At 33.7% G+C, this 26,972-nt stretch overlaps 1 protein-coding gene across 2 annotated transcripts in view; it reads right to left on the reverse strand.

The window, feature by feature from the left end:
- SESN3 (sestrin 3) overlaps window positions 1–26,972 on the reverse strand; it is a 65,862-nt gene that overhangs the window by 11,471 nt on the left and 27,419 nt on the right. Inside the window, exons 2-10 of one of the 2 annotated variants that reach the window (XM_015115454.3) lie at window positions 23,668–23,786; window positions 23,345–23,535; window positions 15,867–15,932; window positions 13,820–14,017; window positions 12,200–12,382; window positions 7,728–7,964; window positions 6,879–7,053; window positions 1,139–1,257; window positions 146–336 (exon numbers count right to left, since the gene is read on the reverse strand). In XM_015115454.3, the coding sequence (XP_014970940.1) occupies window positions 146–336; window positions 1,139–1,257; window positions 6,879–7,053; window positions 7,728–7,964; window positions 12,200–12,382; window positions 13,820–13,927 (1,013 nt within the window). In that variant the 5' untranslated portion in view covers window positions 13,928–14,017; window positions 15,867–15,932; window positions 23,345–23,535; window positions 23,668–23,786. 2 annotated transcript variants of the gene reach the window in all.

Here is a 26,972-nt window from a genome sequence, read left to right on the forward strand (position 1 = left end):
TTAAAATGAAATTAATTTTTAAAATCAGAAGTCTACATGTAATATTTTTTTCCCAGAGTCATATACCCCCAAACAAGACAAAAATAAGACTTATGCTTGAATTTTCACTTAGAAATGTATAAAACTGTCTCTACAATGAACATACCTGATTCCAAACATACAGTGAACGTAGTTAAATAAAGCTCTGCGCAGCATGGTTGTGTCAACATCCTCATGGGTGGCCATAGTGTTATATGTGAGATTGTAGACCATCCGAAACTTTTCATCAAGAAGATGTCCAATGTCAGAATAAAGTCTGTTCACCAGGGAGAACCCATGATTTTCCCAGGTATAGTCCTAAAAGAATAAAATGTATTTAATTACAAAGTGGGCATTTTCCATGTAAATTCTATGTATTTATTAAATATAACTAATGAAGCAAGTAAGTGAGGCTATTTCTAATTTAGTTCTAGGTTTGTAGCTTTACTAAGGCTTTACCAAGAACCCTTCACATCAGTTAGTAGATCAGAGTGTCTGGATGTTTCTTCAAAGGGTATGGGATTTGCCATGTTAGAGATGAACTCTGGTCATCTCCTACACTCAGGTACTATGCACACTATCCCCTTATCTGGAAGGGCCCCAGGAGATCTTGGAATATTCCTACGTGAACAAACCTACCCAGTGACATGGACAGTTAACAGATCATCTAAAATAACCATGAAGGAGTTTGTCATAATTCAATCTCATACCCTCTTTAGGAGTCACATCACTGCTGTGGCTATTTCCTAGGGGTTAAGATTAGAGTAGCCCGTAAGCCCATGACTACTGGTGTATGATTTTATTCCAAGAAAAAGTGATGTCACTTGTTTTCCTCTCTGTTCCCTTCCAAAAAAATGGTATAAACATTATGCAAATACCATGTAATAACAGAAGTAACTGAATAAAGCAAACTGTTTCCTTTTCTCTTCTTAGGGAGAAAAACGTTGAAATAATTATACATCTATTGGGAACTCCAATTAGACTAGGCTGAAACTAGGTTAGATACAAAGATTTATAGATCCTATCAAAAATTCTTTAGATGCCAATTTAAAAAATTTCAACACTTAACAGTTAAAATGACAGTATTTTCTCGTTTCTCTGAATTAATGACATATTATACCTGAGCTCGGAATGTTGGCAAATGCTCTTCTCCTCGTCTCGCAAAGTCTTCATAACCAAAACCAGGGTCTTCAATGTATCGAGAGACATCAGATGTTATAATCATGTCATCCTCAAAATCTAAGGACAATAATGAACAATCTAGTGTTAAGGATACTGTACATGGTTAAGACAATAAAACGGAACTCCATTTTCTTCCACTTTTTAGCATTTCCATGAATTTCTAAAGTGAAAACATTGACTCCGTGACTTAAATTTATATAAAATATCTACTGCTAAAGCTTTAAATATAATTTCATTACCAAATACCGGCAATCTTACCATTTAACTAGTTTTCCAGGTAAACTGACTAAACTATCTAAACAGTAGTAGCAAAGGATCAATATGCTAGTTTTACTAATTTAGGAATGGAAGATAGCACAGGCCTGTAAGCATAAAGCTTAACCTTTTTTTTTTTTTTTTTTTTTTTTGAGACAGAGTCTCACTCTGTCACCCAGGTTGGAGTGCAGTGGTGCGATCTCGGCTCACTGCAACCTCTCTGCCTCCTGGGTTCAAGTGATTCTTCTGCCTCAGCCTCCTGAGTAGCTGGAACTACAGGTGTGTGCCACCATGCTCAGCTAATTTTTTGTATTTTCAGTACAGACAGGGTTTTGCCATGTTGGCCAGGCTGGTCTCAAACTCCTGACCTCGTGATCCACCCACCTTGGCCTCCCGAAGTGCAGCTTAACCATTTTTTGTTTTGTTTTGTTTTTATCTCTCCAGGGGATGAAGTGGGATGAGAGGAAGAAGAAGAGATGAAGGTGAAAGACCACTCTGAGTTTAAGATAAACTTTGTTAAAATTACATGGTGTTTTACCTGGGTGTATTCACAATAAAAATTAGTTCAATATAGTTTATATTTAGTTTGCAAAAAAGCACATAGGGAGAAGGATCACTCAGTGGGGAGGTGAGCAGACTTTTGGATGCCGTTATCATTATCTTAATACACTTGAGTGCTAAATAGGGGGGCTGAGTTTGTGAACATTCAGTGAGCTTTATGCCTAAGGTATGTGCACTTTTCTATGCATATGAAAACAAAAGTATGCAACATATGGACTGAACAATGTCCTAATGAGACTGTGACTAGAATATTACCAAAGTGGCATTCAGGAAGATAGCAAGGCAATAATAATATTTTAAGAAAACTGATTTCTGCATACTTGATGACATTAACAATTTGCCACTGAAAAAGTTTAAATATCCAATGCATATTAATTTATGCAAAAATAATTCTATCTCACTTCTTATTTTAGGTTGGTCTGTCTTTATTATTTTTTCTGGTTTTAACCATTAAAAGGGGATGAACAAGTTTCATTTACTAGCTTCTAGTCTAGAAAATGAACATATATTTCTCAAAATAAAAGAACAACCTAGCTATTTCCCTGAAAGGAACAATATTTTCATTATAAGTATTTTAGTATTAAATATCATATTTCATAAATAATAGTAAAACAGTATTATGGCATAATAAAAGACAAACTATAATTCTTAACTGTGAAAATTTTTGAGAGACTTAAAAAACAAGTATAATTATGTTAATTCTTCCAAAAGAAAGGCCTGGTAGTAACACTTCATTATCTTTAATCTTTGCTATTGCATGAAAATCCTGACACTAAGTATTCTTTTCTCACAAGTTTTCAGCTGTCTTTAGGTCACTGCTGTGGACTAACTGGGTGCTTGATAATGGCAGGAAAGATTAAGTGCTCTGGCTACCCAATTTCGGATAAATCTTATAAAAATTCTTACCAAACTTCTTTATTACATATAAAGAAAACAGATGGTCTTTATTGAGTACTTACCATACACAAGTACTATACTACACACTTAATATCTATTTTTTGTTCCATTAATACAGAAAGAAATATCCATTTAAGAAATAAATGAACTGTATCTTACTAATACCATGGTCAGTACTGTGTCAGTAAGAAATACAATGCATAGATGTTTAAGTATAAGATGATGTGAAAAACTTCTAAAATTAAATGCTTAAATTGATCTGAAGTTTTTAAGTGATTTTTCAGTCCTGTGAAGAGAATTTTCAGGCTTATTCCCAGCCTGATCCCATAACTACTTTATTTTCTCCTTGTGCTCCAGCACTCTATTCAGGTCAACAGAAATACTTTTAAAATGGCATTTTCAATGAATTATCTCTTAACATTTACAAACCAGCTTATACTTTCCTTAATTCAGTTCATTACATAATAATATGAATGAAGCAAAAATTATAAAATGTAGTAGCAATCACTGAGGCTGCTATGAAAAGTAGTTTTATAGGGTGCAAAGTTTATGGGTTGCAAAGTAAAATAAAGCCAAAAATAGTAAGTAATAACTAAACTCCATAAAACAGTGTCTCTCTAGAAGCGATTCTTCCTTTGACACTGCACAACCAAGTAGTTTCATTGGGCAAATATTGATACTGGAGTTGACCATTACATAGTTGGCTCTTTAGTTTTTGTTTTGCTGATACACATTTTCAAGTTGTATGACTTTTAAACATTTTAAAATAAACAGTAAAAAGTAAGTAAAAAGTAAGTAGTCAGCCAAATAAGAGAAGTGATCCTAGGAAAAATCTCTATGCATTAATTTTTAACTTAGGAGTCAATTAACACCTGTTTCCTAGACATTTTTTATTCACAGAAAGAAATGTACAAAGGTCCCTCAATCCACAAATACTTTTTTCCTAAATTTATCTTAAGACGTTAAAATTAGCATTCTGTTTATTAAATCTAAAACTCTAGTTTTAATTCTATCTAAACAAATATTTCGAAGTCTGTACTCAAAAGAAATAGTATTTTGTTCATTATCTGCATTATTCTGCCCCTAAGAAGTAGTTACTGACATAATACAGGAAACGTTCTGTTGCAGTAATGGTATGCCTAAAGGAAAAAACAAAAAACAGTAAAAGCTAGTTAACCCTGTTACCAAGCTACAGAATATGACACCTGTAGAATACTTTAAACATTTATTTTCTTCAAAAGACTTGAAAAACTATTCTTAGAATCCTTACATAGAATCTGGAATACTTTATAACACTGGTCAAACCAAGACTTTTTTTATACCAAAAAAAACAAACAAACCAAAAACCTTTTTATTTCTATTTTAAAACATGGTAAGTCTACACAAATGACTCAATTAGCTATTGTACTGAGTCTTTTTTCTATATTTTCTTTGTGCAGTCAGCAAATTTGGTACTGGCAATGATTAAGAGTAAAATATGTATTTATATATATGTGTGTGTGTGTAGATATATAAAAATATATGTATGTGGAGGGGTGTATGTATGTATATTGACATTATTTCCTTAAAATAGCCTCTTCTATTAAAATTAGAACATAATTTTTGGCTAAGGTCCAAGACTTGCTAGTTAAAATTCACTTTTGAAGGCTGTAGTCCCGGCTTAAAGTTCCAAGAAGGTAGAGACTGAAATCCAAAGTATATTTTTAATATTGCAAAAGACCTAAGAGAAATAAAACATTGACATTTTTCAAGCTTTAGTTACTTAATGAAGCTCTTAAAAATTAATTTCTGAAAACACAGATACTACTAACTTTAACAAAAATGTTTACATTTTTAGACATCAGTTTACCTAGAAGGTTCATCATATATTCATTATTTTCCTTCACCCTCACTTGTTCTCGCTGGATGAATTTTATAACCAACTTTTAATTTCTGCTCCCAGTTATATGCTGGTAACTTCTAAAATTTTACCTTGACCTTAAAGTCCTCTCCTGATTTCCCATCTCTTCTACACTTTGTATTCCAAGAGTGGTTTGCATACCAGCAGCACTGGCATTACTTGGAGGCTTGATAGAAATGTGGCCTATCAGGCCCTACCCTAAACTGACTGATTCAACTTCCGCATCTCAACAAGATTCCCCAAGTGACTCACGAACACTGAAGTTTGAGAAGCACTGTGCAAGACATTTCCAGACTGGTTGTTTTATAGACATCTCTACTCAAAATGTCCAAAATATGGTAGGTTACATATTTCTTAAGGTTAGCAAGATCCTTACAGTAGGGCCTCTACCTACCTAACCAGATTTCTCTTTACACTACCTGTTTCATGATGTACGTCCTAACAACAAAGAACCACTTGTTCCTGGACCCAGCATCCTGTTTCCTTACCATCGTGGCTTTGCTCGGGCCTGGATGCCGTTTACCAGGTCCTCCTGTGCCCCTCAGTCATTACCTGACTTCCTCACACTCAACTGTGTTAAGACTTATTCTAGAGCCAAGGGTTGCAGGCATTCTTCCTCTAGGTTCCTTTTCTGCCAACACCGTTTGCCTATCAAGACTGGGTTCAGTGCCCTCTTCTAGGCTCGTATCTTTCACATTCTGCTATGCGTTACAATTATTTTTTTGCTACTAGAATGAGAGTGCCCTGAGAGCAGCAATCACATCTTATTTAGCCTTAAAACCTTAGTACCTAACATCATGCTGAAACTCTATGGGGTACTCAATAAGTGTTTGCAGACTGAATATTAAACCAATAGCCCAAACACCAGGTTTCTCTGTTTGGGATTTCCTGCTGACTACAGGCTCTGATTTTAGTGACAGTAATCTTTAATGGATTAAATTAATTGAAAGGATTAAAATGGTTACTCAATTTGGTAGATACAATTTTTCATAAAAAAGATCATCAGGAGAAATGATAGAAAGGGTTCTTGTTCTTCCTGGTAAAACAGAACTACTGATCAATATTTTATGTTTAACAAGTTACGGCTGAAACAATTCTCAAAATTTACGAGATTGATGAGTTTTAAGACAGGCAGTAGTTTTGAAGGTCTCTTTTAGATCAACAGAACTCTATTTTTAAAAAATATGTTATGTTATGTGTGATCCCAGCTACTCAGGAGGCTGAGGCAATAGAACTGCTTGAACCCTGGAGGCAGAGGTTGCAGTGAACCAAGATAACGCCACCGAACTCCAGCTTGGGTGAAAGAGCGAGACTCAGTCTCAAAAAAAAAAAAAAAAAAAAAAAAAAAAGTTATGCAGATGGATTACTTTTAAAGGGTTTAAGCTTTGTATTGAGTCTATGCTATTTTAATAGCATTTACTATGTGGTGCTCAATATCTTTTTAGTTGTAATTGAAGAGTTTCCCTCCTATTTCAGGCTCTTCGAGTGTTAGATAAACTGTTTTCAAGACTACAGCAAAGAATCTCAGCTTTTACACAGGATGAATTCCTCCAAATTCAATCAAAGAAAATGACCTAAATAATACATTTTTATAGAATTCCAAAGAAATGTAAATGCAAGTGCAGTGTAATTTTAGAACTAATCTGGAAAAGCAGCAGTGTGAGAATAATCTTCCCACACACCCCACCCACAAAAAAGGCAAAGTTTTAAAAAAAATTTTAACTATTGAAATAATATTTCACTTATCATTTTAAAAAATCACAAAAGTAGGATAAATTAAATATGCCTATCTAACTTTACAAGCAACTGATCTGCTTTAAGTAACATTTTATCCAGGATAGAGTATGAACTACAAAGCTGAAAGGTCCTCTCAACTCAATCTGAAATACATGCAAGGATGAACCAGCCTGAGGGAAAGCAATAGCATGACGGTAAGATAGAAGAGGAGAACTAAATAAGAGAAAGAGGATAGCAGAATCATTTTTACATATCCATATGGAAAACACTGAAGTTGCTCTGTCAGGGTTCTAAGAACAACTAAAAGGCAAAAAGTACAAAAAAGCACCTGAATGAGGAAATGAATGAAAAGTATCTCCAGAGACCACAAAAAGACTTTCTTTCTTCTCCTTTTCAAAACGAGTGCTCATTTCTTCCTGAGACGCCTCTTCATCTTCCCTTTCTTCTTGAAGTCTTTTCATCCTTTCCATTAAGGCCTCTAGCTCACTTAGAGAATCCACAATCTGGAACCAGATAAGATAATGTTGGGTGCTATTCATACTAAACGTGTTCTAGTAAATATCTCCATCTCCCAATGTCACCTTACTATGTACAGTGGCACAGGCACAGTTATGAAGTTCTTAAGTCGGTTTTTCACGAATTTCAGAGGAAATCATGACAGATTCCAACATTTTCAGAAGTATGATTTTTTTCAGTTACAAATATAAAAGTTTCTAAGTATATATGTGTGTGTGTGTGTGTTTGTGTGTGTGTATAAAATCTAGAATTCCAGCATTTGGTATACATTAAATATTACAGTTTAGCTTAAAAAATGAGGGAACACAATTGTTTTGCTTTTTGCTGTCCGATATGTTTTCCATTGGTTGTTCCAGCATCTTATACATACAAGTATAATGTTTTGGGATCTACTGTCCAAAGGGTCTAACATTAAAAGCCTATGATCACTAGAATGCATCACTGTTGAGTCTTCATGATTTGCAGTAATATGAATTTGCTTTAAAAGCCTCTTTAAAATAAATCAGAACTTCAGGTACCAAATTTTTACAGTAATAAAAATTATGCAAAAATATTTTAAGTATATAATATCCTATCTAATTGGAGAAAAATTCTCTCTAGATATTTTTAATATTAGAAGTTCAAAGCAAAAAAGTAAAGAAAAATAGCTAAGAAAACTAACCCCAAAGTTGCCGCCTGAAAGAGATGCATTCTCTATGTTGTTGTCATTAGCAAGATCACAAACGCAGAAATTGTTGACTGATATTAGCGTGAATCCATTGGAGATTTCTGGATCTCTCTCTGGATTGATACCACTACCAAAAACAAAGCTTGCCAAAGCATGATAATGTGCCAGGAGGACCACAGCATGTACCAGTTCAGGCAGAGACCAATTATTTTCTCCAGTTTTGACAAGTTTCTGAAATGAGAAAGCAAATCAGAGCAAATATAAAAATTCTAGAATGCTACAAAGCAATTTCAATGAAAATCTACCAATTTTCATATATCCATTTAGAGTAACAAAACTTAAAACTCTCTTTAAAAAATGTTTCACATGTTAAAAATATGATTTTGGCCAATGCTCCATTAAAACTATCATACCTAACAATGTAATTACATTGTAGTGTCTTCTAAATCCCTTATTATACAATAGATCTTCTGCTTCCAAAGTATTTTTTATATAGTATGCTATTTTAATGAAATACTTTCAGAGAATCAAAGAACACTGGAGCTTGATAGGACTTTAAAGATTATTGAACAAAACCATTCATTTTAAGGTGTATTGGAAACTTCATCTCACAAAATCACGAAAAACCCCAATTCAACAAGTCAAGTTTCAGTTATCCTTTAGATACCTTCTAATGGAGAAAGAGCCTGCAGGAGATGACAGAAATTGTAGAATAATACATCACATTTGAATAAGAATTTTTAAAATTTCCAAGCACTTTTTCATATTTCACTTGACCCTCCAGCTGAATGATGGGATCACAAATGAAGTCATTAAAATCAGTAATTCCTCCACTTTGTCCAAGAGTGAATTCCACCAATTAATCCATCAGGCATTCTTTCCCATCGGTGTTCATTTTCTCTCCCTTTCTCTCTCTCTCTCACTCTGTGTGTGTGTGTGAGAGAGGTGTGTGTGAGGGGGAATCTCATCCCTCTTTTTCTCTCCTTCCAAATCTAGAACTTTCATTTGGCTTACTTAATGGCTAAACCAAACCAAAACAAACAAACAAAAAAACTGCTTTATTTTGCTTTACTCCCCACTATTTAACTACACACCATATACAATTTAATATATTACCAAAAGCTCAGGGAAAAGAAAAAATCAGTCAAATTCTATCATCCTATGGTGGGGGGAGATAGGGAAAGATCTGTTAAAAGAACAAAATTACAGCTAGATAGAAAGAATAAATTCTAGTGTTCTATACCACTGTAGGATGACTATAGTTAACAATAACATACAGTTTCAAATAGCTAGGAGGAGGATATTGAATATTCTCAAAACAAAGAAATAATAAATGTTTGAGATATGGGTATCCTAATTAATCTGATCATTGTACATTATATATTATCAGAATATCACTATGTACCCAATGGATATGTACAATTATTTGTTAATTAAAAAATAAAATTTAAAAAGTGACCTTAAGACAAAAATATCATTATTACAATCTGCAATAATGTAAATAAAGAGGGTCATTAATTAATAATAAAAGAATGTACACCAGAAAAATATACTTGCTTTACATCTGTATGCACCTAACCTTGTAGCCACAAAATATACTAAATGGTTGCAATATAGACTGAAAAAAATTCTACCACTCTTTTACATATTTTCTTTTATTTTTTATAAGCAAGCAATTATATAGTTATAACCACATATACCTATATTTTTCTGATTTTCAGACATTTTGACAGGTTCATTTTTCATGAGGCCACAGTGTCATATTAATTTTTAAGCAAGGCCTCTCCTGTATATCAATGGATATATATAACTACTCCTTTCTTATACCATTATTCATATTCTAAATTTGTTTTGTTTATTTGCTTCTATAAGCAGCATCTTCATACTATAGTTTTGTTCTTATTTTAGAAACATTTCCTAATGGGATTTTTAGAACAAAGAGTATTAATATTTTTATGACTTTCAATAATACTGCCAAAGAGCTTTGCAAAAGGATTGTTACAATTTACAATGCCTTCACTAATCTTTGCAGGATTATCATTAAACCTGTAAGGACAGCCAACACTCACTATCTCTAATTTCTTGCCTCACATTCATTTCTACTTTTAAAATTTCATTACAATCTGGTTTCTTTTTCAAGCAAACTCCTGAAGCTACATTTACTAAGATTACACATGACCTTCCAAATGGCCAAATTTGACTATTTCTTTTTAGTCCTTATTTTATTTGATCTCTGCAGACTTTACATTGTTTACTTTCTCCCTTCTTGACATTAATCTCTCTTGACTTCAACAATTCCTCATTTTGGGGAGGGAAGTACACTTGCTACCCTGAGAAAGATTTTTCTCTATTGCTGTATTCCATCCACAATCTTCCTTCCTTGGGCAGTATCTCCCTGGATGGGCCATTCATTACTTCAACCTGACCTTTGCTTATCTGTAAACAACTATCCAATTTTACTTTTAACTCACACTTTATCTTGAGTTACAGATCTGTATTTCCTTTAGTAAGTGGGCATCACTTTGTGGATGTCATTATTTGTTGTTGTCAGCCTGTATATGTTCATGTCAGCTCATGTCATGAAGAAGGACACCTTAGTCATTCTCTTGTCCCACCCACTTTCTCCATCCTCACATCCTGTCAGTCACCAAAGTCCTACTTATTTTCATGCAGAATCATTACTATAATCTTATCCTATGTTTCTCCCATGGTTTTAAAAAAAATCACCTCTCAGGTGTAGTACTATGACTGGTCTACTGCTTCCAGTCTGTACAATCTGTAATTCATCTTCTAAATCACCTAATATATTTATATTACAACTTGGCACAAAAACCTTTAATGATTCTCGATTCTCTATCACGTTGATCTCCAAGTTCTTGTGATCAAATGTACTTCCAAAAGTAACAGCTGGGAAAGGTCCAACCCCAGATATTATGTATATTTATTTGTGAATTTATACACATAAAATATATTTTATATAGAATATATATGTGTACCGTAATAACATAAAATACACAAATACAAAAATTTAGAAGAATGAGATAAGAATATACACACATACACAAATATTTTGTTAATATTTTGGAAATTTTTCTTGTGTACCTCCTGAGTACTATAACATAACCCTGAAGACCATAACTTTCTGAGAATAAAATACAAATCCTTTAATACAGTATTCACTGGGTCATACAATATGATCTCAATTCTTCCCAGTTCCCACCTTACATAAACATCGCTACCCTTCAATCATCTGAAACTGCTGGCTATTCTTCCAGTATACCATAATATTAAATACTCTATTCTTTCTTTGAAATGCTCTGCTCTACTTGAGAACTCTCACTTCTTCAAGACCTAGCTCAAATGTTACCTCTTTCAGAAAAGAAACTTTCTGGTTCCATTCTCTTTATTCATACATTCATACACTGTTGTGCTGTGATTACTGTTATTACCCTGTTCTTCTTCTACCCTAGACTCCAAGCAAATCTATGGGCAGGGTCTTTATCTTCACCCACCGAAGTATCTGGCACAAAGTAATTAAGACATGACATTAAAAACAATGATTAATTCCCCTATCTAGCTAACATATTATCAAATCAGAACATAAATCTAAAGGCAGCATCGTGCTTCACAGTTTCCCAGATACTTCATCAAAATCTGAGAGTATGCAGATTGATAAACACTATGATTGGTTGAAAGGGCAAATAACAAAAATGTAGCCTAACAAGAGGATCCAAAAACCAAGGACATTTCTATGCATTAGGAACAGATATTTTAAGTAACAAAGATTTCCACTGATAATTTAGATGACAGTTCCTATCTATTGAATAGTTACCATGTGCCAAAAATAGTGCTAAGCATATTGAATAATGACCTCACCCTGTAGGCCTCAATGGAAGCACCTTCAGAAAGACAAGTGCTCTTAGTTAATCACGACAACTCTATTTCTCATCTAAGCTCTAGTTTTAAAAGGCATTTAAGCATTCACACACCAGCTGGCAAATCACTTTTTTATTTGCAAAATCATTTTTTGAGAATCTAAAACTTATGAAATGTTAGAACTATAAAAAAGTTTAAAACTCATTTAATCTAGCTCCCTCATTCTGTAGAGGAGAGAATTGAGACCCATAGAAGTTAATTTACTAAAAGGACACAAACTTGTAACAGAGTACAGACTAGATCCGAGGCATCCTATCATGCTAGTGTATTTTCTTCAGTCTATCTACTACTTAAAAATAGAAACGAAATTTTCTCATAGCCATTCACCAAAGTATTTGTACAAGATAATTAATGATTACTTAAAGAGGAGAAGTATTCATTTGTCCTTAAATTAAACCCACTGACTTTCTAAACTTATCTTTTCTACACATATTAAGACACTATTATTTATGTTCCAAGTTACTAATATACACATATTTAAAATTAAGTCCTAAGTAAATTCCTTTTTATTTCAAAGAAACACTCAGTACCTGAATGTGCTCTTTTGTGATCAGCCAAGGTCGGTGTGCTAGCAGCTTATTAATTTCATTAAGATTTTTCAGTCTTTGTGGCACATATTCCAAACCATTCAACCACTCAGCAATACCTCCAGTCTTTAAAAATTCATCCACATGCATGTTTATTAAGTAAGAACACTGATGTCTAGCTGCAGCCTGAAGCACAAAGAAAAAGTTCATTGATAAAAGAATCACAGTAGAGTTTCATTCCACTATTTCTAAACAAATAATTCAGATGGAGCTAATGATTTTTATAGCCAGTACCTCTTTTCTTACAGAATCTCTTTTCTAAAACATCCGTCATAATGATGTAATAGATTCAATACATGAAGCTGATTACTTGTATAAGCAAATAATATCACCTGAAGCCAATTATTTCCTTGTCTGGAAGTTGGTATACCTTAAGCCACTTTCTAGCTATGAATAGGAAATACAGGTCCCTTTCAATATCACAAATATACCTACCACATTCTACTTAAAACATAATAAAATGTCATTAACTTATATTCTAATAACTCAGGATTCATCCTAATTTGATTACTTCTCTTATCCTCTTTAAGATAAATGTGACTTCAGTCATATTTGTACACATCTTCCTACTCAGATGACATGGAAGCTCACTGACCCTTTTCTTCCTATGCAGTCAGAATCAGCCCTCAATTGACCTCTTTTTTCCTCAGGGCTGCTTCTCAGTAAAACAGTATTATTTTATTCTTTCTATTCTCTACATCTTATTTGTCTGTAGTTTACAAGCATTCTAAGTCTGCTTTCAGCCTTACTGTCATCAAAACCTTAAGCTAAAATTACAGCCTCATTGAGGTTCATCATTCAATAAAACAAGGAATGTTGCTTTTTGTTGTTGTTAAAAGTTCAGTGAGACTATAAAAAAGACAATCAAATCAAATGTGGTCAAACTTAACCTGCTAACTTCTGGCTAGTTATGCCAGCCCTGTCAGCCCGGTTTCTTCCCCAACTTCTCCACATATATAGCATTTTCATCATGTTCTTGTTGTTCTTTTTCTCCATTAAAGTCCAACACACACACAACTTTATAATTCTCCTCCCTGACCTCTATTGCCTGTGAATAACTAGTTAACCAGTTTGTAATCAGAACTATACTTAGAAGTGTTATAATAATTCAACTCAATAATTCTTCTCTCATTCAGATTCTCCATGAATGCTGACTGATACTTTCCTCTTACTTGGCCAAATTAGTGATATTCTTTATGTATAAAATTACTAAGAAAAATGTCACAAACAACTTGTGTTTTTATAAAAACAAGATATTAAGAGCAAAGACAAAACTTGTGGGGTATTACTTTGCATGCTATAAGCATCTTTATTTGTAAGAGATTAAATATGAAAAATGATTTTACTGAAAATTAAATGAGAAACATTCAGCACATTAAGTGGCTTAACATATTCCAAACATATCCAAGAAACTTGGTATCCAAAAGGCCATAGGCTTCTTCAATTCTTATGTTCATAAATTATACTTAGATCTATACACACACATGCACACACACCTATTTTGGAAGGGAGAAAGAATAAGTGAGGAAGATGTTATGTGAATATAGGAAAATAAGTACCCACCATTATTGCAATATAGTGCCTGTATGGTAGAGGAAGGGGACCATCCATGCGCAACATGTAAAACTGGCTCCGCAAGAAAGACTCCAGGTACTGAGTGTGCAAACTCATGACCTGTGTGATGTTGTCCAGACGACCGGATGTAGAGTATTCTTCCACAAGAAAGTTAGTACGTTCATCCACTGTGTTTGCTTGGACAACCTTATAACCAAGAAACACAAAACAAAATGACTATTGAGCCATAAATACACCCTTGGTTTACATAAATTATGCCACTATTGAAGCAAATGAATATTCATTTGATATTAACAGACACAAAATTATGCAGTTGCTCATACTGGAAACAGAAATAAAAAAAGAAAGCACTAGTCATTTTTGGCTCTGGTACCACAATTTATTAAACAACAAATGTTAAATTATCAAACATTATACACACAGCTACGAAAATGAAGAAAAGAAGCTTCCATCTGTTTTGCTAGGCATATTAGGCAGATTTTTCAGGGCCCATTTGTCTGGCCATTGTCACACCAATGTGTGGTAAAGCACAAGCAGCAGCATCTGATTACATACATTTATAATTTCATTTATTAGCCTATGAAGATAAGCACATCATTTTTAGACAAATATTTTCAGTCTAATCCTTTGCTTGCTTTTGTGATTCAACATAAAAAAAGCTTTCTGAAGTCTTTTCAGGGACAAAGGAATATATAATAATTTGTAGAAAAGTGTTAATTGAAAAATTAATGAGGACACTAGAATACTGTCCTATTTTGAGCCTAACAATAATAATTACTAAAAACAAGGCAAGTTATTAAAATGGACATTCTTCATCCTAGGAAATCAAAAGAGTTGTCTCAAAAATAGATTATTTATATATAGCTTCAAACACAACGACAGTTTGGGCATCACACCAAGAACTGGTTCTGAAGGTGTTAAGAGTTTATTAGCACCTTGTAGAAAGACTCAACATTGTTGGAGTTAATGGACATGAGTTGCATAATTCTAGGAGTGGTTCATTGTTTATTTGTATTTCAGAATTGGAGTTCTAGACTTATTTTAGAGATGAGGAAACAGAATTAAGATTAAATTCAAGCTCATGCACTTTATTAATAGCAGAGTCTGGTCTAGAATCCGGATTCCCTAACGTCCAGACTAACAGTCTTTCCAAACATCCACACTGCTATTAAGAAACTGTTTACTCTTCAGAGCTGGCTTCACAGTCTGAAAAATAAGTACGCATTATACAAAGGCACTATTGACTTAGGGAAATTTAACCCCAAAGGAAATACAATGTTTGAAAAGTATAAATTGTGAGGAAATGCTAATTACAATGGTGTAACTCATTATGGAGTCAAGTATATTTTGATTTGCTCACTTCCCCACCATTTTGTCAACTACAGGGACCAAGATAGTTACAAATATAATGGGATCCAGATGAACCACATATAATTAGAAATAGAATATTTGTTATTTTTGTTTTGCTTTCCCCAGCAGAAGTTTCTTCTAACTGGATGCCTAAGATATATTAATAGATTCATATGATGCAATAGATCCTAAAAACCAGATTATCCTCCAATATATACTGTGAAAAATGACTGTGCTTCAGGAAGTCTTTATATGTAGTAGGCATATACATATAAAGCTATCTGAGGAAAATAGGCATAAGCAGGGCAGATTCTCCAGTGCATGGTCCTCACCCAGATCAGCTATTGTCACTGAGCTCCCGAAATGTTACTGTCACTTTGGATTTGCACTTAGGTGGGAAGGTCACTAAAAAGGTGATCTGATGATGAAAGAACTGTTGACTCTGGCAATGATCTGGCATTATTCTATTTCTATTAGTCCCTTCTTTAAGACAATGCTTGGCACATAATCGGTGCTCTGTAAATATTTGTGAAGCTGAAAAGAAAGTATCTCTATGGTTTTCTGACATGGAATAAGAAACTCAAGAAAAAAATTCATTCCTACTTCCATATTAAAAAGAGATATTCTTTGATACAATTAAGTTATTTTAAAATCATACTTTATATTTTAAGACAGATAAACTTACTTCCTTCTCTGGAATAAAGGCACTTGGTCCTCTTGTCAAGGGTTGAGATACTCTGATTCTTTTATCCTATTTTTAAAAGAAAAGTTTTATCTATTAATGATGACTTTCTAAGAAATGTTAAATTTGTACACATTTATTGCTAAGGTACCAAAAATAAATAGAATAAATAATTAAATAAAATTATGTGAGACCAGAATAAGTGTTGGGTCTCTGATCAAAGAAAACCCATAGGGCCACTGCAAGGATGAGATAATGGGGCAAATGCCTACCACAGTGCTAAGTGCAGCACAGCCTCCTCAAAATGTCATATCCCTTAGTCATAGTCTACACCATAGACTTTAAGCCCATATTTGACATGCCTGAAAACCATTAACCTCCATAATAAAATAGTGTTTTATAGTAGTACACTGTTAGACATCAATTTGAAAACTAAAGAAAAGGTTAAATCCAAAGAGGATTACCTAACAACTCTCCAAAGCAATTACCTAATCCATTTTTTTCCCCTAAAATAGCAATCAGCATATCTAACATGAAGTTTTGAAACTTTAAGAAAAATGTAAAAATTAGAAAAAGAAAGGTTAGTTCAATATAAGGAATGAAGAACATAGTAATTCTTATTGTTCCACTTGCTATTCTACTGGTAGTATTAACAACTGATAGACTGCCAATGGTATGCCTGAATGCTGATTTTAAGCTTTTAAAAATTTGTTAACTTTTTAAAATTGAAAAATATTTTAGTATCCTCATTTAAGTGTGATATAAGTCATAAAAATTTGAATCAGAGAATAGGGTCCTTCTTCTCTCCCTCCTTTTCTCCCCCCATTACTAGGTAACCTGAGTCTTTTTTGATCCTTACAATCAAACAGCCTATCAAACACAAAATAGTTATTTAAATCTCTTAAATCCTTTACTTCATTAGGAAGCAGTTACAAGACAAATTAGTGAAAGCAGGCAGTCAGGCATTTAACATGATTTTTTTGAGAGCCTAATCAGATACTGTGATAGACTTTGAGGATACAGGGTGAGGAAAACAGATATGCTCTCTGCCCTCATGAGCTTTGCACACAATCTTCATCAATTTTGGGGGTCCTGCTGAAATAAATATATTAAACAATAATACTCTTAACCTGGTACAGTTTCAGAAATAAGTAGGCATCTAGGTTATATTTACAAAATGATGACAAAGGCCTCAGTCTCCTGGTCAAGTACACTGGAGGACTGCATGTTAAAAGGATGAAGTCAGAATTCCAATATTGGTATTTCTTGTCTATGTCAACCAAATCTAGACTTAACCAGAAAGAATTTAAAGGAAAATAACAAGTTTCTTCCTTTTGCTAGCCTCCATAAGATATAGACAAAAAAAAATTTCGAACACTGTCTCTATAACTCAATGAACTACACGGTTAAAGTAAGCTACGATCACACCACTGCACTCCAGCCCGGGTGACAGAGTGAGACCTCATCTCACAAAACCATCACAACAAAAAACTTAATGAAGTAGTATGTGAAAAGCAATTTTCTGGACAACTATTCATTTCAAATGAACAAAGCAGCTGAAAAACTGATTATGAGGAAAAATTACGATTACAAGGTTTGAGGAAAAAAATTTCAACAGGGAGATGTCGGTATCTTTAAATAACAAAAAGGACAAAATTTGGAGAACATGTAGCGGGAGCAAAATACAAACTCTTTTATGTTAAGATGGACAATGGGATATTGGAAACAAAGAATGATTTATTAAATTTGTTGATAAAATCATAATTTGATATAGTTAGTAACTAAATTTACCTTTAAATGTTTTATATTATTATTTTAAATATTTTCCAGAACAGGAGAGATTTAAATCTGCAAAAACATTTTCATTATAAATGGAACTGAAAGATACTGCACTTAAATGAATATAACATCTCTTAAGTGTTTAGCAATTGAAAAGAAGCAACTTAAACTCAATTTCATTTGTGTCAACATTGATTTTTTTCACTTATTTAGCAAACATTAATTGAGCATTAACAATGTGCTAGGCACAGTGAGGACACAAATAAGAATTAGACTGGCAGAATGCATACAACCAACCATACGACATATGACATATACCATAGCAGGTGCATATAAAAAGTGATGAAAGAAGACATCATTTTAGCAATTATTTACTTAGTCATTTTCCTATTGTTGAACATTTTAGTTATATGCAGTTTTCACTATTATAAGCAACCCTGTGATGAACACCTTCATATAAAGACAGTTGGGACATATTTTGTGGTGTTTACGATAGTTTCTTTCAGAAGATTCCCAGAAGTGGACTTACTATGGTTTGGGTTATAAATACCTTTAAACTTCTTGTTGCTTACTGCCAATATGCTAAACTAACAAAAATGTCTTACCAATTTTATTTTCATCAGCTGAGAAAATGTCCACTTAACTCACTAATTTCAAAAGTAAAAAGCAGCATCCAAAAACATGTTTGAAGCTTTTTATTGTATGCTTATTTGTAGTAAAAAGTTCTTAAGCAGAGATGTGATCAGATCTGTGTTTTTAATAGTGTTGAGGGTGATGTAGCTCCTGGGCCTGAGAGGGAAAAATCCCAGCTGGGAAGCTCTGGTAATAGTCCAGGAGAGATAAAATATGGCCTGACCTAAAATATTTGTTTATATACCAAACATAAAAGAAAACTAACACAACTTTTAAGTTTTACCATCATGTATTCTTCCTCAATTATATTTTTTAATGTTGCCAGTTTCGAAATGATCAGCCTAGTTTCTGCATAAGGAGAATCTTTTCTGGCAAGGACTCTACTACTGTATTGTCTCAGTTGGCTGCTCTGTCTATTCACAAGAAGGTGAAAAACAACTTTAAAAATGATCAAAACAGTTCATAAATTCTACTCTAAACACATTTCATTCTGAAAATTTGTTTCCACCCACTTTTCTATCTCTGCATGCTTTTAAAGTCAGTAAGATCAAATACAAAAAAATAGGACAGGACTATATCCAAAAGATTGATTTTTTTTTTTTTTTTTAAGATAAGACCATAAGCTAGAGTTCCGGTCAAATTATAATGCCTTTCCTCTGCCTTTCTTTCAAATCCCAAATGTCCAAGGACCAAGTTCTTACTTCACTCATACTAGTTTTCCTGAAGTTTCTAGACCTACGTTCCCCAACATGGTAAGCATCAGTCACATATGGCTAAATTTAAATGAATTAAAATTCAATAAATTTAAAAACACAATTTCTCAGTCACATTAACCACATTTCAGGTGCTCAGCAGCCACACAGGGCCATGTGTACTCTACAGGACAGTGCAGACATTTCCATCTTCCACTATAGAGAGTTCTATTGGACAGTGTTGCTCTGGACTCGTTTGGTTTTGCTTTTTTAAAATTGTATTTTCAGACATTTTTATACGTTTTTGAAATGTTAAATGACTGCTCTGCAGAGTTATTCATTTGATGGTCACATCTACTCAATCCTAGACCCAAGCATTTTAGTGTAATTGCAGAAATGCTCTCAACCAATCAACCTATTCATCCTATTTGGGCAAATTAGGAAGAGAAAAAATTAACAGCCAGTTCCAAGGACCCTTGTCACAATTTCTGCTTACATTACAGTCCCCAGAAAAGTATTAAGGGCATGCTCACTTTCCTTCCTTCTTTCTCTTTCTTGTGGTAATAAATACATAAATAAATAACATTCAAGGTTTACCTTTTTAAATTAAGTGTACAACCCCAGTATTGTTAACTATATGCACGATGTTGTACAGAAGAGCTAGGACTTTTTCATTTTGCATAACTGAAATTTTACTCCCATTGAACAGCAACTCCTACTTCTCCCTGCCCCCAGGTCTAGGAACCACCATTCTACTTTTTGCTTTTTATGTAAACACAGTCTTTAGATCACAGTTGAGATTCTCCCTATATAATCCTCAGCTTTCTTACCTCTTTGCACAAGTCAAATCTACCTCCTTCTGGGCAACTCTCTCCTTGTTGGGCTTCCTTTTCTTTTTTTTTTTTTTTTTTTTTTGAGACGGAGTTTCACTCTTGTTGCCCAGGCTGCAGTGCAATGGCATGATCTCGGCTTACTGCAATCTCTGCCTCCTGGGCTCAAGCGATTCTCCTGCTTCAGCCTCCTGAGTTGCTGAGCTTCCATAACACTTTACCACCCAACCCACTAAATTCTTTGATCATTTACTTTTATGTTTCCTAGATGTCCCTTGCAACTCCTTCCTTATAAATACTGATTCTTTCAAGTCAATGTTCTCTTCTATGGCTACCATACTCTTTACACTAAACAAAATTCTACTCAAATTTGTTATGGTCACTACATTGTAGGGAAGACAATAGGAGCAGATGAAGGAAAAAATAAGGGCATATGGTATGAAAATGAGCAACCCATGCAACCGCCTCCTGAATCTTTTTTATCTAGAGAACTTGCTAGCTCTTCTCTGCCCTCCAGTCTGGCTTTGGGTATTTTGTGACATAACCTGGATGCAACATTAGCACCTTAAAATCAACATGTTTAAAATGAATCTTCTATCTCAAACCAGCTGTTCCTCCTCACTTTCCTCTGTAGGTTATAAAATCACCATACATACCAGCAACTCTGGCTCAGATTCACAGTTATCTTTGACTCTTTATCCTAGGGGCCTGCATTCAAAGGGTTGCTAAATCCTGTAACTGTCTGTTGCCAACTAAATCTTTAAGTCATCCTTTCCACACCCTCTTCTCAGTTGTAAGATTTCTCTCATGCCAAGAAACCTTTTCCCCTCACAAGTGAGAATAATATCAATTCTAGACTGTAGCTTTCCCCATTGTTGGGAAGTTTTGAGAAGATACCACATAAAAATGTCATAAAGCATAATATAAAATAAAATATTTTTATTTTTCTTCTGCTTATTTTCCTCAATGTCAAAAAAAAAAAAAAAAAACCCAAGACTAAAACAGCTATATTTTCTTAACAGATGCTACTTGATTAGAAAAATTCAAGAATTGCTCTATGCTATGAGTGAAAATAAGCAGTGGCTACACTAATTTTGAGGAATAATATTGCCATGCTTTTTTTCTAAGTATTTAAGCTAAAGCTACTATCTTATTTTTGGGAATAAATGAGTTTGATCATTTAGTCAAAGATCTAGTGACTCTTACACAATGGCTTTTAAATAATAAATCTTGTTTCATTTCTGTGAAAAACCAAAACAAGGACTTGAATTTCTTTTGCTGTCACTACCCACATGTGCCTATTTAAATTTAAGCTGATTAACTTTAAATAAAGTTAAGAATTTAGAGTTCAATTGCACTAGCTACATGTCAAGTGTTGAACAGCCACTTGTGGCTAGTGGGTACCATTCAGGACAATGTGAATCTAGGCTATTTCTACCATTGCCAAAGGTTCTACGGTATAGTGTTGCTTCATAATATTGTTCAGTTCCTAGGAAAATGCAAAGATATAAAATCGCTACAAAATCAGGAAGAAACATAGCATAATAAACATGTACTAAAGCACTTTCGTAGAAATAAAAGATTGACTTGAATGTTAAAACTGAAAAACCCAATAAAACCAACCAATTAACCTTAATAACAGAAAAGTTGAGAGATACCATTCTTCAGAGTCTTAATTTGATGGCAACCTTGAAATGACTAACTAAAAAGAATAAGAGAAATTCTCTAAAATGTTGACTTGAGTTTAAAAAAAAGGAATATAAAAGTTCCTAAAAAATTTTAAGCAGTGATAACTTTATTGTGATTTGTTTTCAGAATTTGCTATTTTTCAAGAAATCTTATAATTTTAGTCAAGAAGAAAACTAGTTATAAAATAGGAACTCACACTTTCTATGTGTCACCTGTATGTGTTCTAAGAGATTATTTTACAAGGTTTATAATCTCAAGAATGTTACCATTAGGAAAATTTATTTTTACAGATACCTCATTATAACTGAAAAAAGTTATGCCTGAAATTCATCAGTTGAGATTATGCCTATAAAGCAATTATCTGCTAGAAAACAAAACACTGAAAGGATGAAGATGAATTACATTTAGAAAATCACTTGTTTTGACACTTAGCAGCTAAGCAACTTATTAGATCCCTTTAAAGGATATGAATTGATCCCAATAGAAAATTAAGATACTTGTATTTGGAAGTCAGAAACTCTTAAAATTGTGAGTCTTTAGGAGTAATCAGCAAATTACTTGCCCCTAAAAGACTGACTTCCAAAGAAAATTAATTACTGCACTTTAAACTACTAAATGCTTTAAAATAAACTATTAAAATTAATTTTCACTTATCTTTTTTCAGTGTTTTTTATTAAAAGTGGAAAAGCAAAATCATACACTTCTATCCATTAAAATGTAAATTTTAAAATTTTATAAAATTTTATAATTTATCTCAGTAGGGGAGCAAAAGGTGTAATTAATTTACAGAGAAACACTTAAGAATCTTTTTTAAAGAAAATCTGTTCGACATATAAAATGTTTTGGTAAAGTAAAATTTGACTCCATAGAGAACACTAGCCCCACAATTTTTAAAGATATCCTTAGAAGATAATTTAATAGTGCCAACGTTATATTTTAAATACACTACAATGACAAAATATCTTAAATACAAAACACATGCCCCAAACAAAATTTTTAGGTGTGAATGTAAGAAAGCCAATTGTAATGGTCTATACAAATAGTAAATTTCAGTTTTTGACCCTCCTTTTATTGTTATAGATGTTCCACTTTGGCTGAAACACTGCAACAACAACAAAAAGCAGGTATAAACAGGCAGCTCTATGCTATGAAATAATGCTGATGTAACCCTAGTTGAGAAAACAACAGGTTTTAAATTAATTATAACGGATTGGTACTTTTGTAGGAAACTTAACTTTAAAGGCCAGTCACTAACTGGAACATAAATTCTGTTCCTACTATCTCTAAAAGAAAAATCCGAAAGACAATTTTAAAAAATGTGACTTCTATACCATATTAAAATATGTATTGATGTTCACCAGATTATAATAACTGAGATCCAAGGTTATTCCACAAGAAAAGATCTGAAAGCAGAAAATGGCAATGGCACCAAGGGTGAGAATCTTTTAAATTACACCAACATCTCTTCTCTTACTTGAAGCTAGAGTGGTTCAAGGAACCACTGAGCATCAGAAGCCCAGCAGATATTACAGGGGTGTCAGAAATTCACTGACACTCCAAAGAGCATTCAAAATTCTCCTTCATAATGGGGAATCTCATCTAATCCGAAGGGCCTGAGACTTTAAGAGTGACCTCCTTTTAACTGAGCTATTAAAGCCAAGGCTATCAAGTCCTTCCTGCAAGAGTTTTACCTCTGGGTAGAATCATTTGAGGAACATAGGAAAGATCTTGCTACTAATAGCGTGAAATCTAGCCTTTTTCAACAATACATATGAAATTTGATTTTTAACTTGAATTCTCAAAACATTTCCATTCAAAAGTACTGTAGTTATCAACTGTATTATAGCAATTTCTTTACCTCCTCTCTCTACTGAATCATCAGCTCCTTGTAGGCCGGTCGGTCAGTACCTTGTTCATCTTTGACTACTTCAATCTTAGAATGGTGTACATGTGAGGTAAACTTCTGGTCTGGGTTTTATAGCTTTATGTAATAATGGTCATTGGCATAGCAGTATGTTTTTCTATTTCACTTTTCCAAGAGAATGAGTTCTAAGAAATAATATGAGATATTATGATTAAGCACTCTCATTTAAAAAAAATCTTGGTGTGCCATTTGGTAAGAACCATTACATAAATTTTACTTGTTTTACTAACTGTGAGCCCAAAGCTACACAAGCTCACCTTGTGAGTACTCTGGAAATGGTAGCCATGAGTACTGCTATTATTAGTGGAAACTGGCAGTAGTACTCATTGTAGTGGAAGCAGTTAAGTACTTAAAGATGAATGGATTCATCCCAGCACTAAAAGAATTAAAATGAATGAAGAATTAAAAATGTATATCCATCTAGCAAAGGGCAGCTAATGAGTTTAATTTGCATTGCAGTACAGCTGAATTTCTAAATAAGCTTTTGCTTGGCTACTAACAAAATCCCTTAATTTTTAGTCATTAGAACACATAGTGAACTTGTTCAAAGTGCAAACAAGTTTTTATATTTATACACTGACTACGGAGTGGCAAGCTTCTAAAAACAAAAGGACCACTTCAAGGTAGCCCGAGAACCCTGTACGACCCCAGAATTATACAAATCTAAAAAGGTGGAAATAATTAAGAACAAATACCGTAGGAGGGTCTTTAAGCAACACCATCAGCATTGTACTACTAGTTAGTCCTTTAAACTGGAAATAAATCTAAAATCACACTCATGTCCAGTGTCACCCAGAGGCAAGTGGCAAAGAACACACTTTTTCCACTTTCCATGTAATGCCACAGAGTGACATAAATCAAAGCTACAGTCACCTGCAAATTTAAAAGGTAATTGATAGTTTTAAAATGACTTGTCTTTTCTGTGCTCTGTGGAATTTAGATGTATTTGAACCAGTGTATTCCTGAGGATCTGCCTTCCCTTTTTCTCTCTACTGAAAGGCTATCCATACTTCCTTTAAGCCCTGTCTCAAATACCAACCCCTTTGGTCTTCCTTCTCTCCTAACTCCCAAGCTTTCCTATGAATTTAAATTTTTTTTTTTTTTTTTTTGAGACTGAGTCTGGCTCTGTCGCCCAGGCTGGAGTGCAGTGGCCGGATCTCAGCTCACTGCAAGCTCCGCCTCCCGGGTTCACGCCATTCTCCTGCCTCAGCCTCCGGAGTAGCTGGGACCACAGGCGCCCGCCACCTCGCCCGGCTAGTTTTTTGTATTTTTTTAGTAGAGACGGGGTTTCACCGTGTTAGCCAGGATGGTCTTGATCTCCTGACCTTGTGATCCGCCCGTCTCAGCCTCCCAAAGTGCTGGGATTACAGGCTTGAGCCACCGCGCCTGGCTTAAATTTATTTTTCTTAAGGTTCAGTTATACTGTTTCCCTCTCTTATAGCTATTAACATATATTATTATCTTATTGCTTCTTTCAGACTATAAGCTCCTTAAAGAGTAGAATCAATTTCTAACACAATATCTGTAGCATTACAGCTCAGCAAAGTGAAAATAATGGATTCTCATATATTTTTTGAATTGAATTAAGGAGATAGGAGTCTGGCTGTAGGCTCTTTCATCCATTTCTCCTCCTTGAACAGAACAAGAACATCCTGTGGATTTAAGGAAATTAATGTTCTCTGAATTCTTATTAGAAACACCAATAAGTTAAACCAATATATAAAACACAGTCCTAAACATCAATCTACTTACTATCTTCCATGTGCCCTCTGGATGTCTATTTGTTTATTTTCTTAATTATTAAAACAAACAGTATCTGTAATTTCCCATAATTTGTGCCACTTTCTTAGAAATCAGTAATATTCCATGCTGTGACACTAATCTTGGGCAACAAAGCCTCCTGTATAAGCTTTTAAGTGTTGAACACTTTCTATAGAGTTATAGTGCTACAAAATATAGCTGTTGAATATGCTAGTAAAATTTTGAGCTAAAGCCCAAGAAAATGAGGAGAGAACTATAAATCTCAGTAGCTGAGATAATGCAAGTCCATAATAAGCACTTAACTCATTGCTTCCTTATTAACAAAAAGACAATATGCTTTTCTACCACTAATTATAAGATCTGGTCCCAAAAAAGTATTAAGACAGGCTTTACTTCTATATGAATAATTTTTTTACAGTTTCTGTATTGTGTAACAATAAAACTTCCCCTTGAATTTTAGAAAGCTTTACTTATTAAAATGTCTCAATTAGATGAAAAGAAATTAAAATTGGAAGCTTTCAGAAAGTAAAATTACCATTAGAAACAATTATAGTTGTGTAACATTCTAATATTACTCAGTAGATGGTTGAATAGTTACTAGTACTTTTGGAGAAACAAAAATATGCAGTGAATGTAGTTATCTTGGTGTATGAGGGAAAAGCGGAGTTTTAAATCAAGCTTCCATATTCAGCATCTACCAGCTTGACTATAGCATTATAAAATCAAAAGGCTTTAGGTTATTCCAATGGAACAGAATGATAGGATGGTTTTCAGATTTTTCAAAACACAATGATAAAATACAAGTCACTTACTCAGCTTAGAGGAATCAGGAAAATATATTAAATGTATTTGATTTCTAGAGATTTACAAAACAAATTATAAGCATTTAGCCATATGGAAACCAGTACTTCTTTACGCACTGAGTCAGAAATAACAAGAACTCACGTTCTCATTTAAATTGAGAAAGTACCTTTCACACAGCCTCCCAGGATCACAACAACTGTATACATTCAAGTATGCTTGATTTTACTTTGAATTATATTAAACTTCAGTTTTAATAAAACTTAAAAGAAGTCTTTATTCCTAGTTTTAAAAGGAGCAGTCGCGTTTTCATTTTTACCCGGAATAGAATGAACAGATCTGATCTGTACAGTAAATGCACGAAGACATCATTTCTGCTCTATTTTGCCAATCCCCATGTCTATAAGCAGAAAACTACAAGATTGTGCTTTAATGTACACAGATAAACTTAAAACCTACTGTAATCAGAATTAAAACCATTCTTATGCTCATTTAAGTAAACAGTTCACAGATGTCTTGATGTCAGGATCTCTTTATAGTCTTAAAAATTATTGACCCCTCTGCTTCTGGGCAAGGAGTGGTTTGCTGGTGTGGACATCTGTGTCCATGTGAAGGGTAGTGGTCATGTGGCTGAGACTTGTGCTATCCAGCAGTATGTCTCCAAATCCCTGGTAGCCTATTACCAGAAATATGTGAATGAGGCTTCCAAGAAGCAGATCAAAGACATCTTCATCCAGTACGACTGGATCCTGCTGATAGGTGACCCCTTTGCTGCAAATTCAAAAAGTTAGGAGGCATTGCAGTTATATAAGAATGTGTCCTTCTATTTTAGAAATACATACTAAAGTATACAGCAGGTAGAAGAAAATGAGTTTTGAGATTTAATTATTTCAGCAGCAATAATAGCAACACAGGATTGATGAAGTTAACAGTGACAAAAATCTAACCAATATTAAATTTGGTCATGGGTTTACGAAGCTTCATTACATTATTTTTTCTG

Source organism: Macaca mulatta, chromosome 14 (genome assembly GCF_049350105.2).
Source record: "Macaca mulatta isolate MMU2019108-1 chromosome 14, T2T-MMU8v2.0, whole genome shotgun sequence".
In the NCBI taxonomy this organism is placed as follows: domain Eukaryota; kingdom Metazoa; phylum Chordata; class Mammalia; order Primates; family Cercopithecidae; genus Macaca; species Macaca mulatta.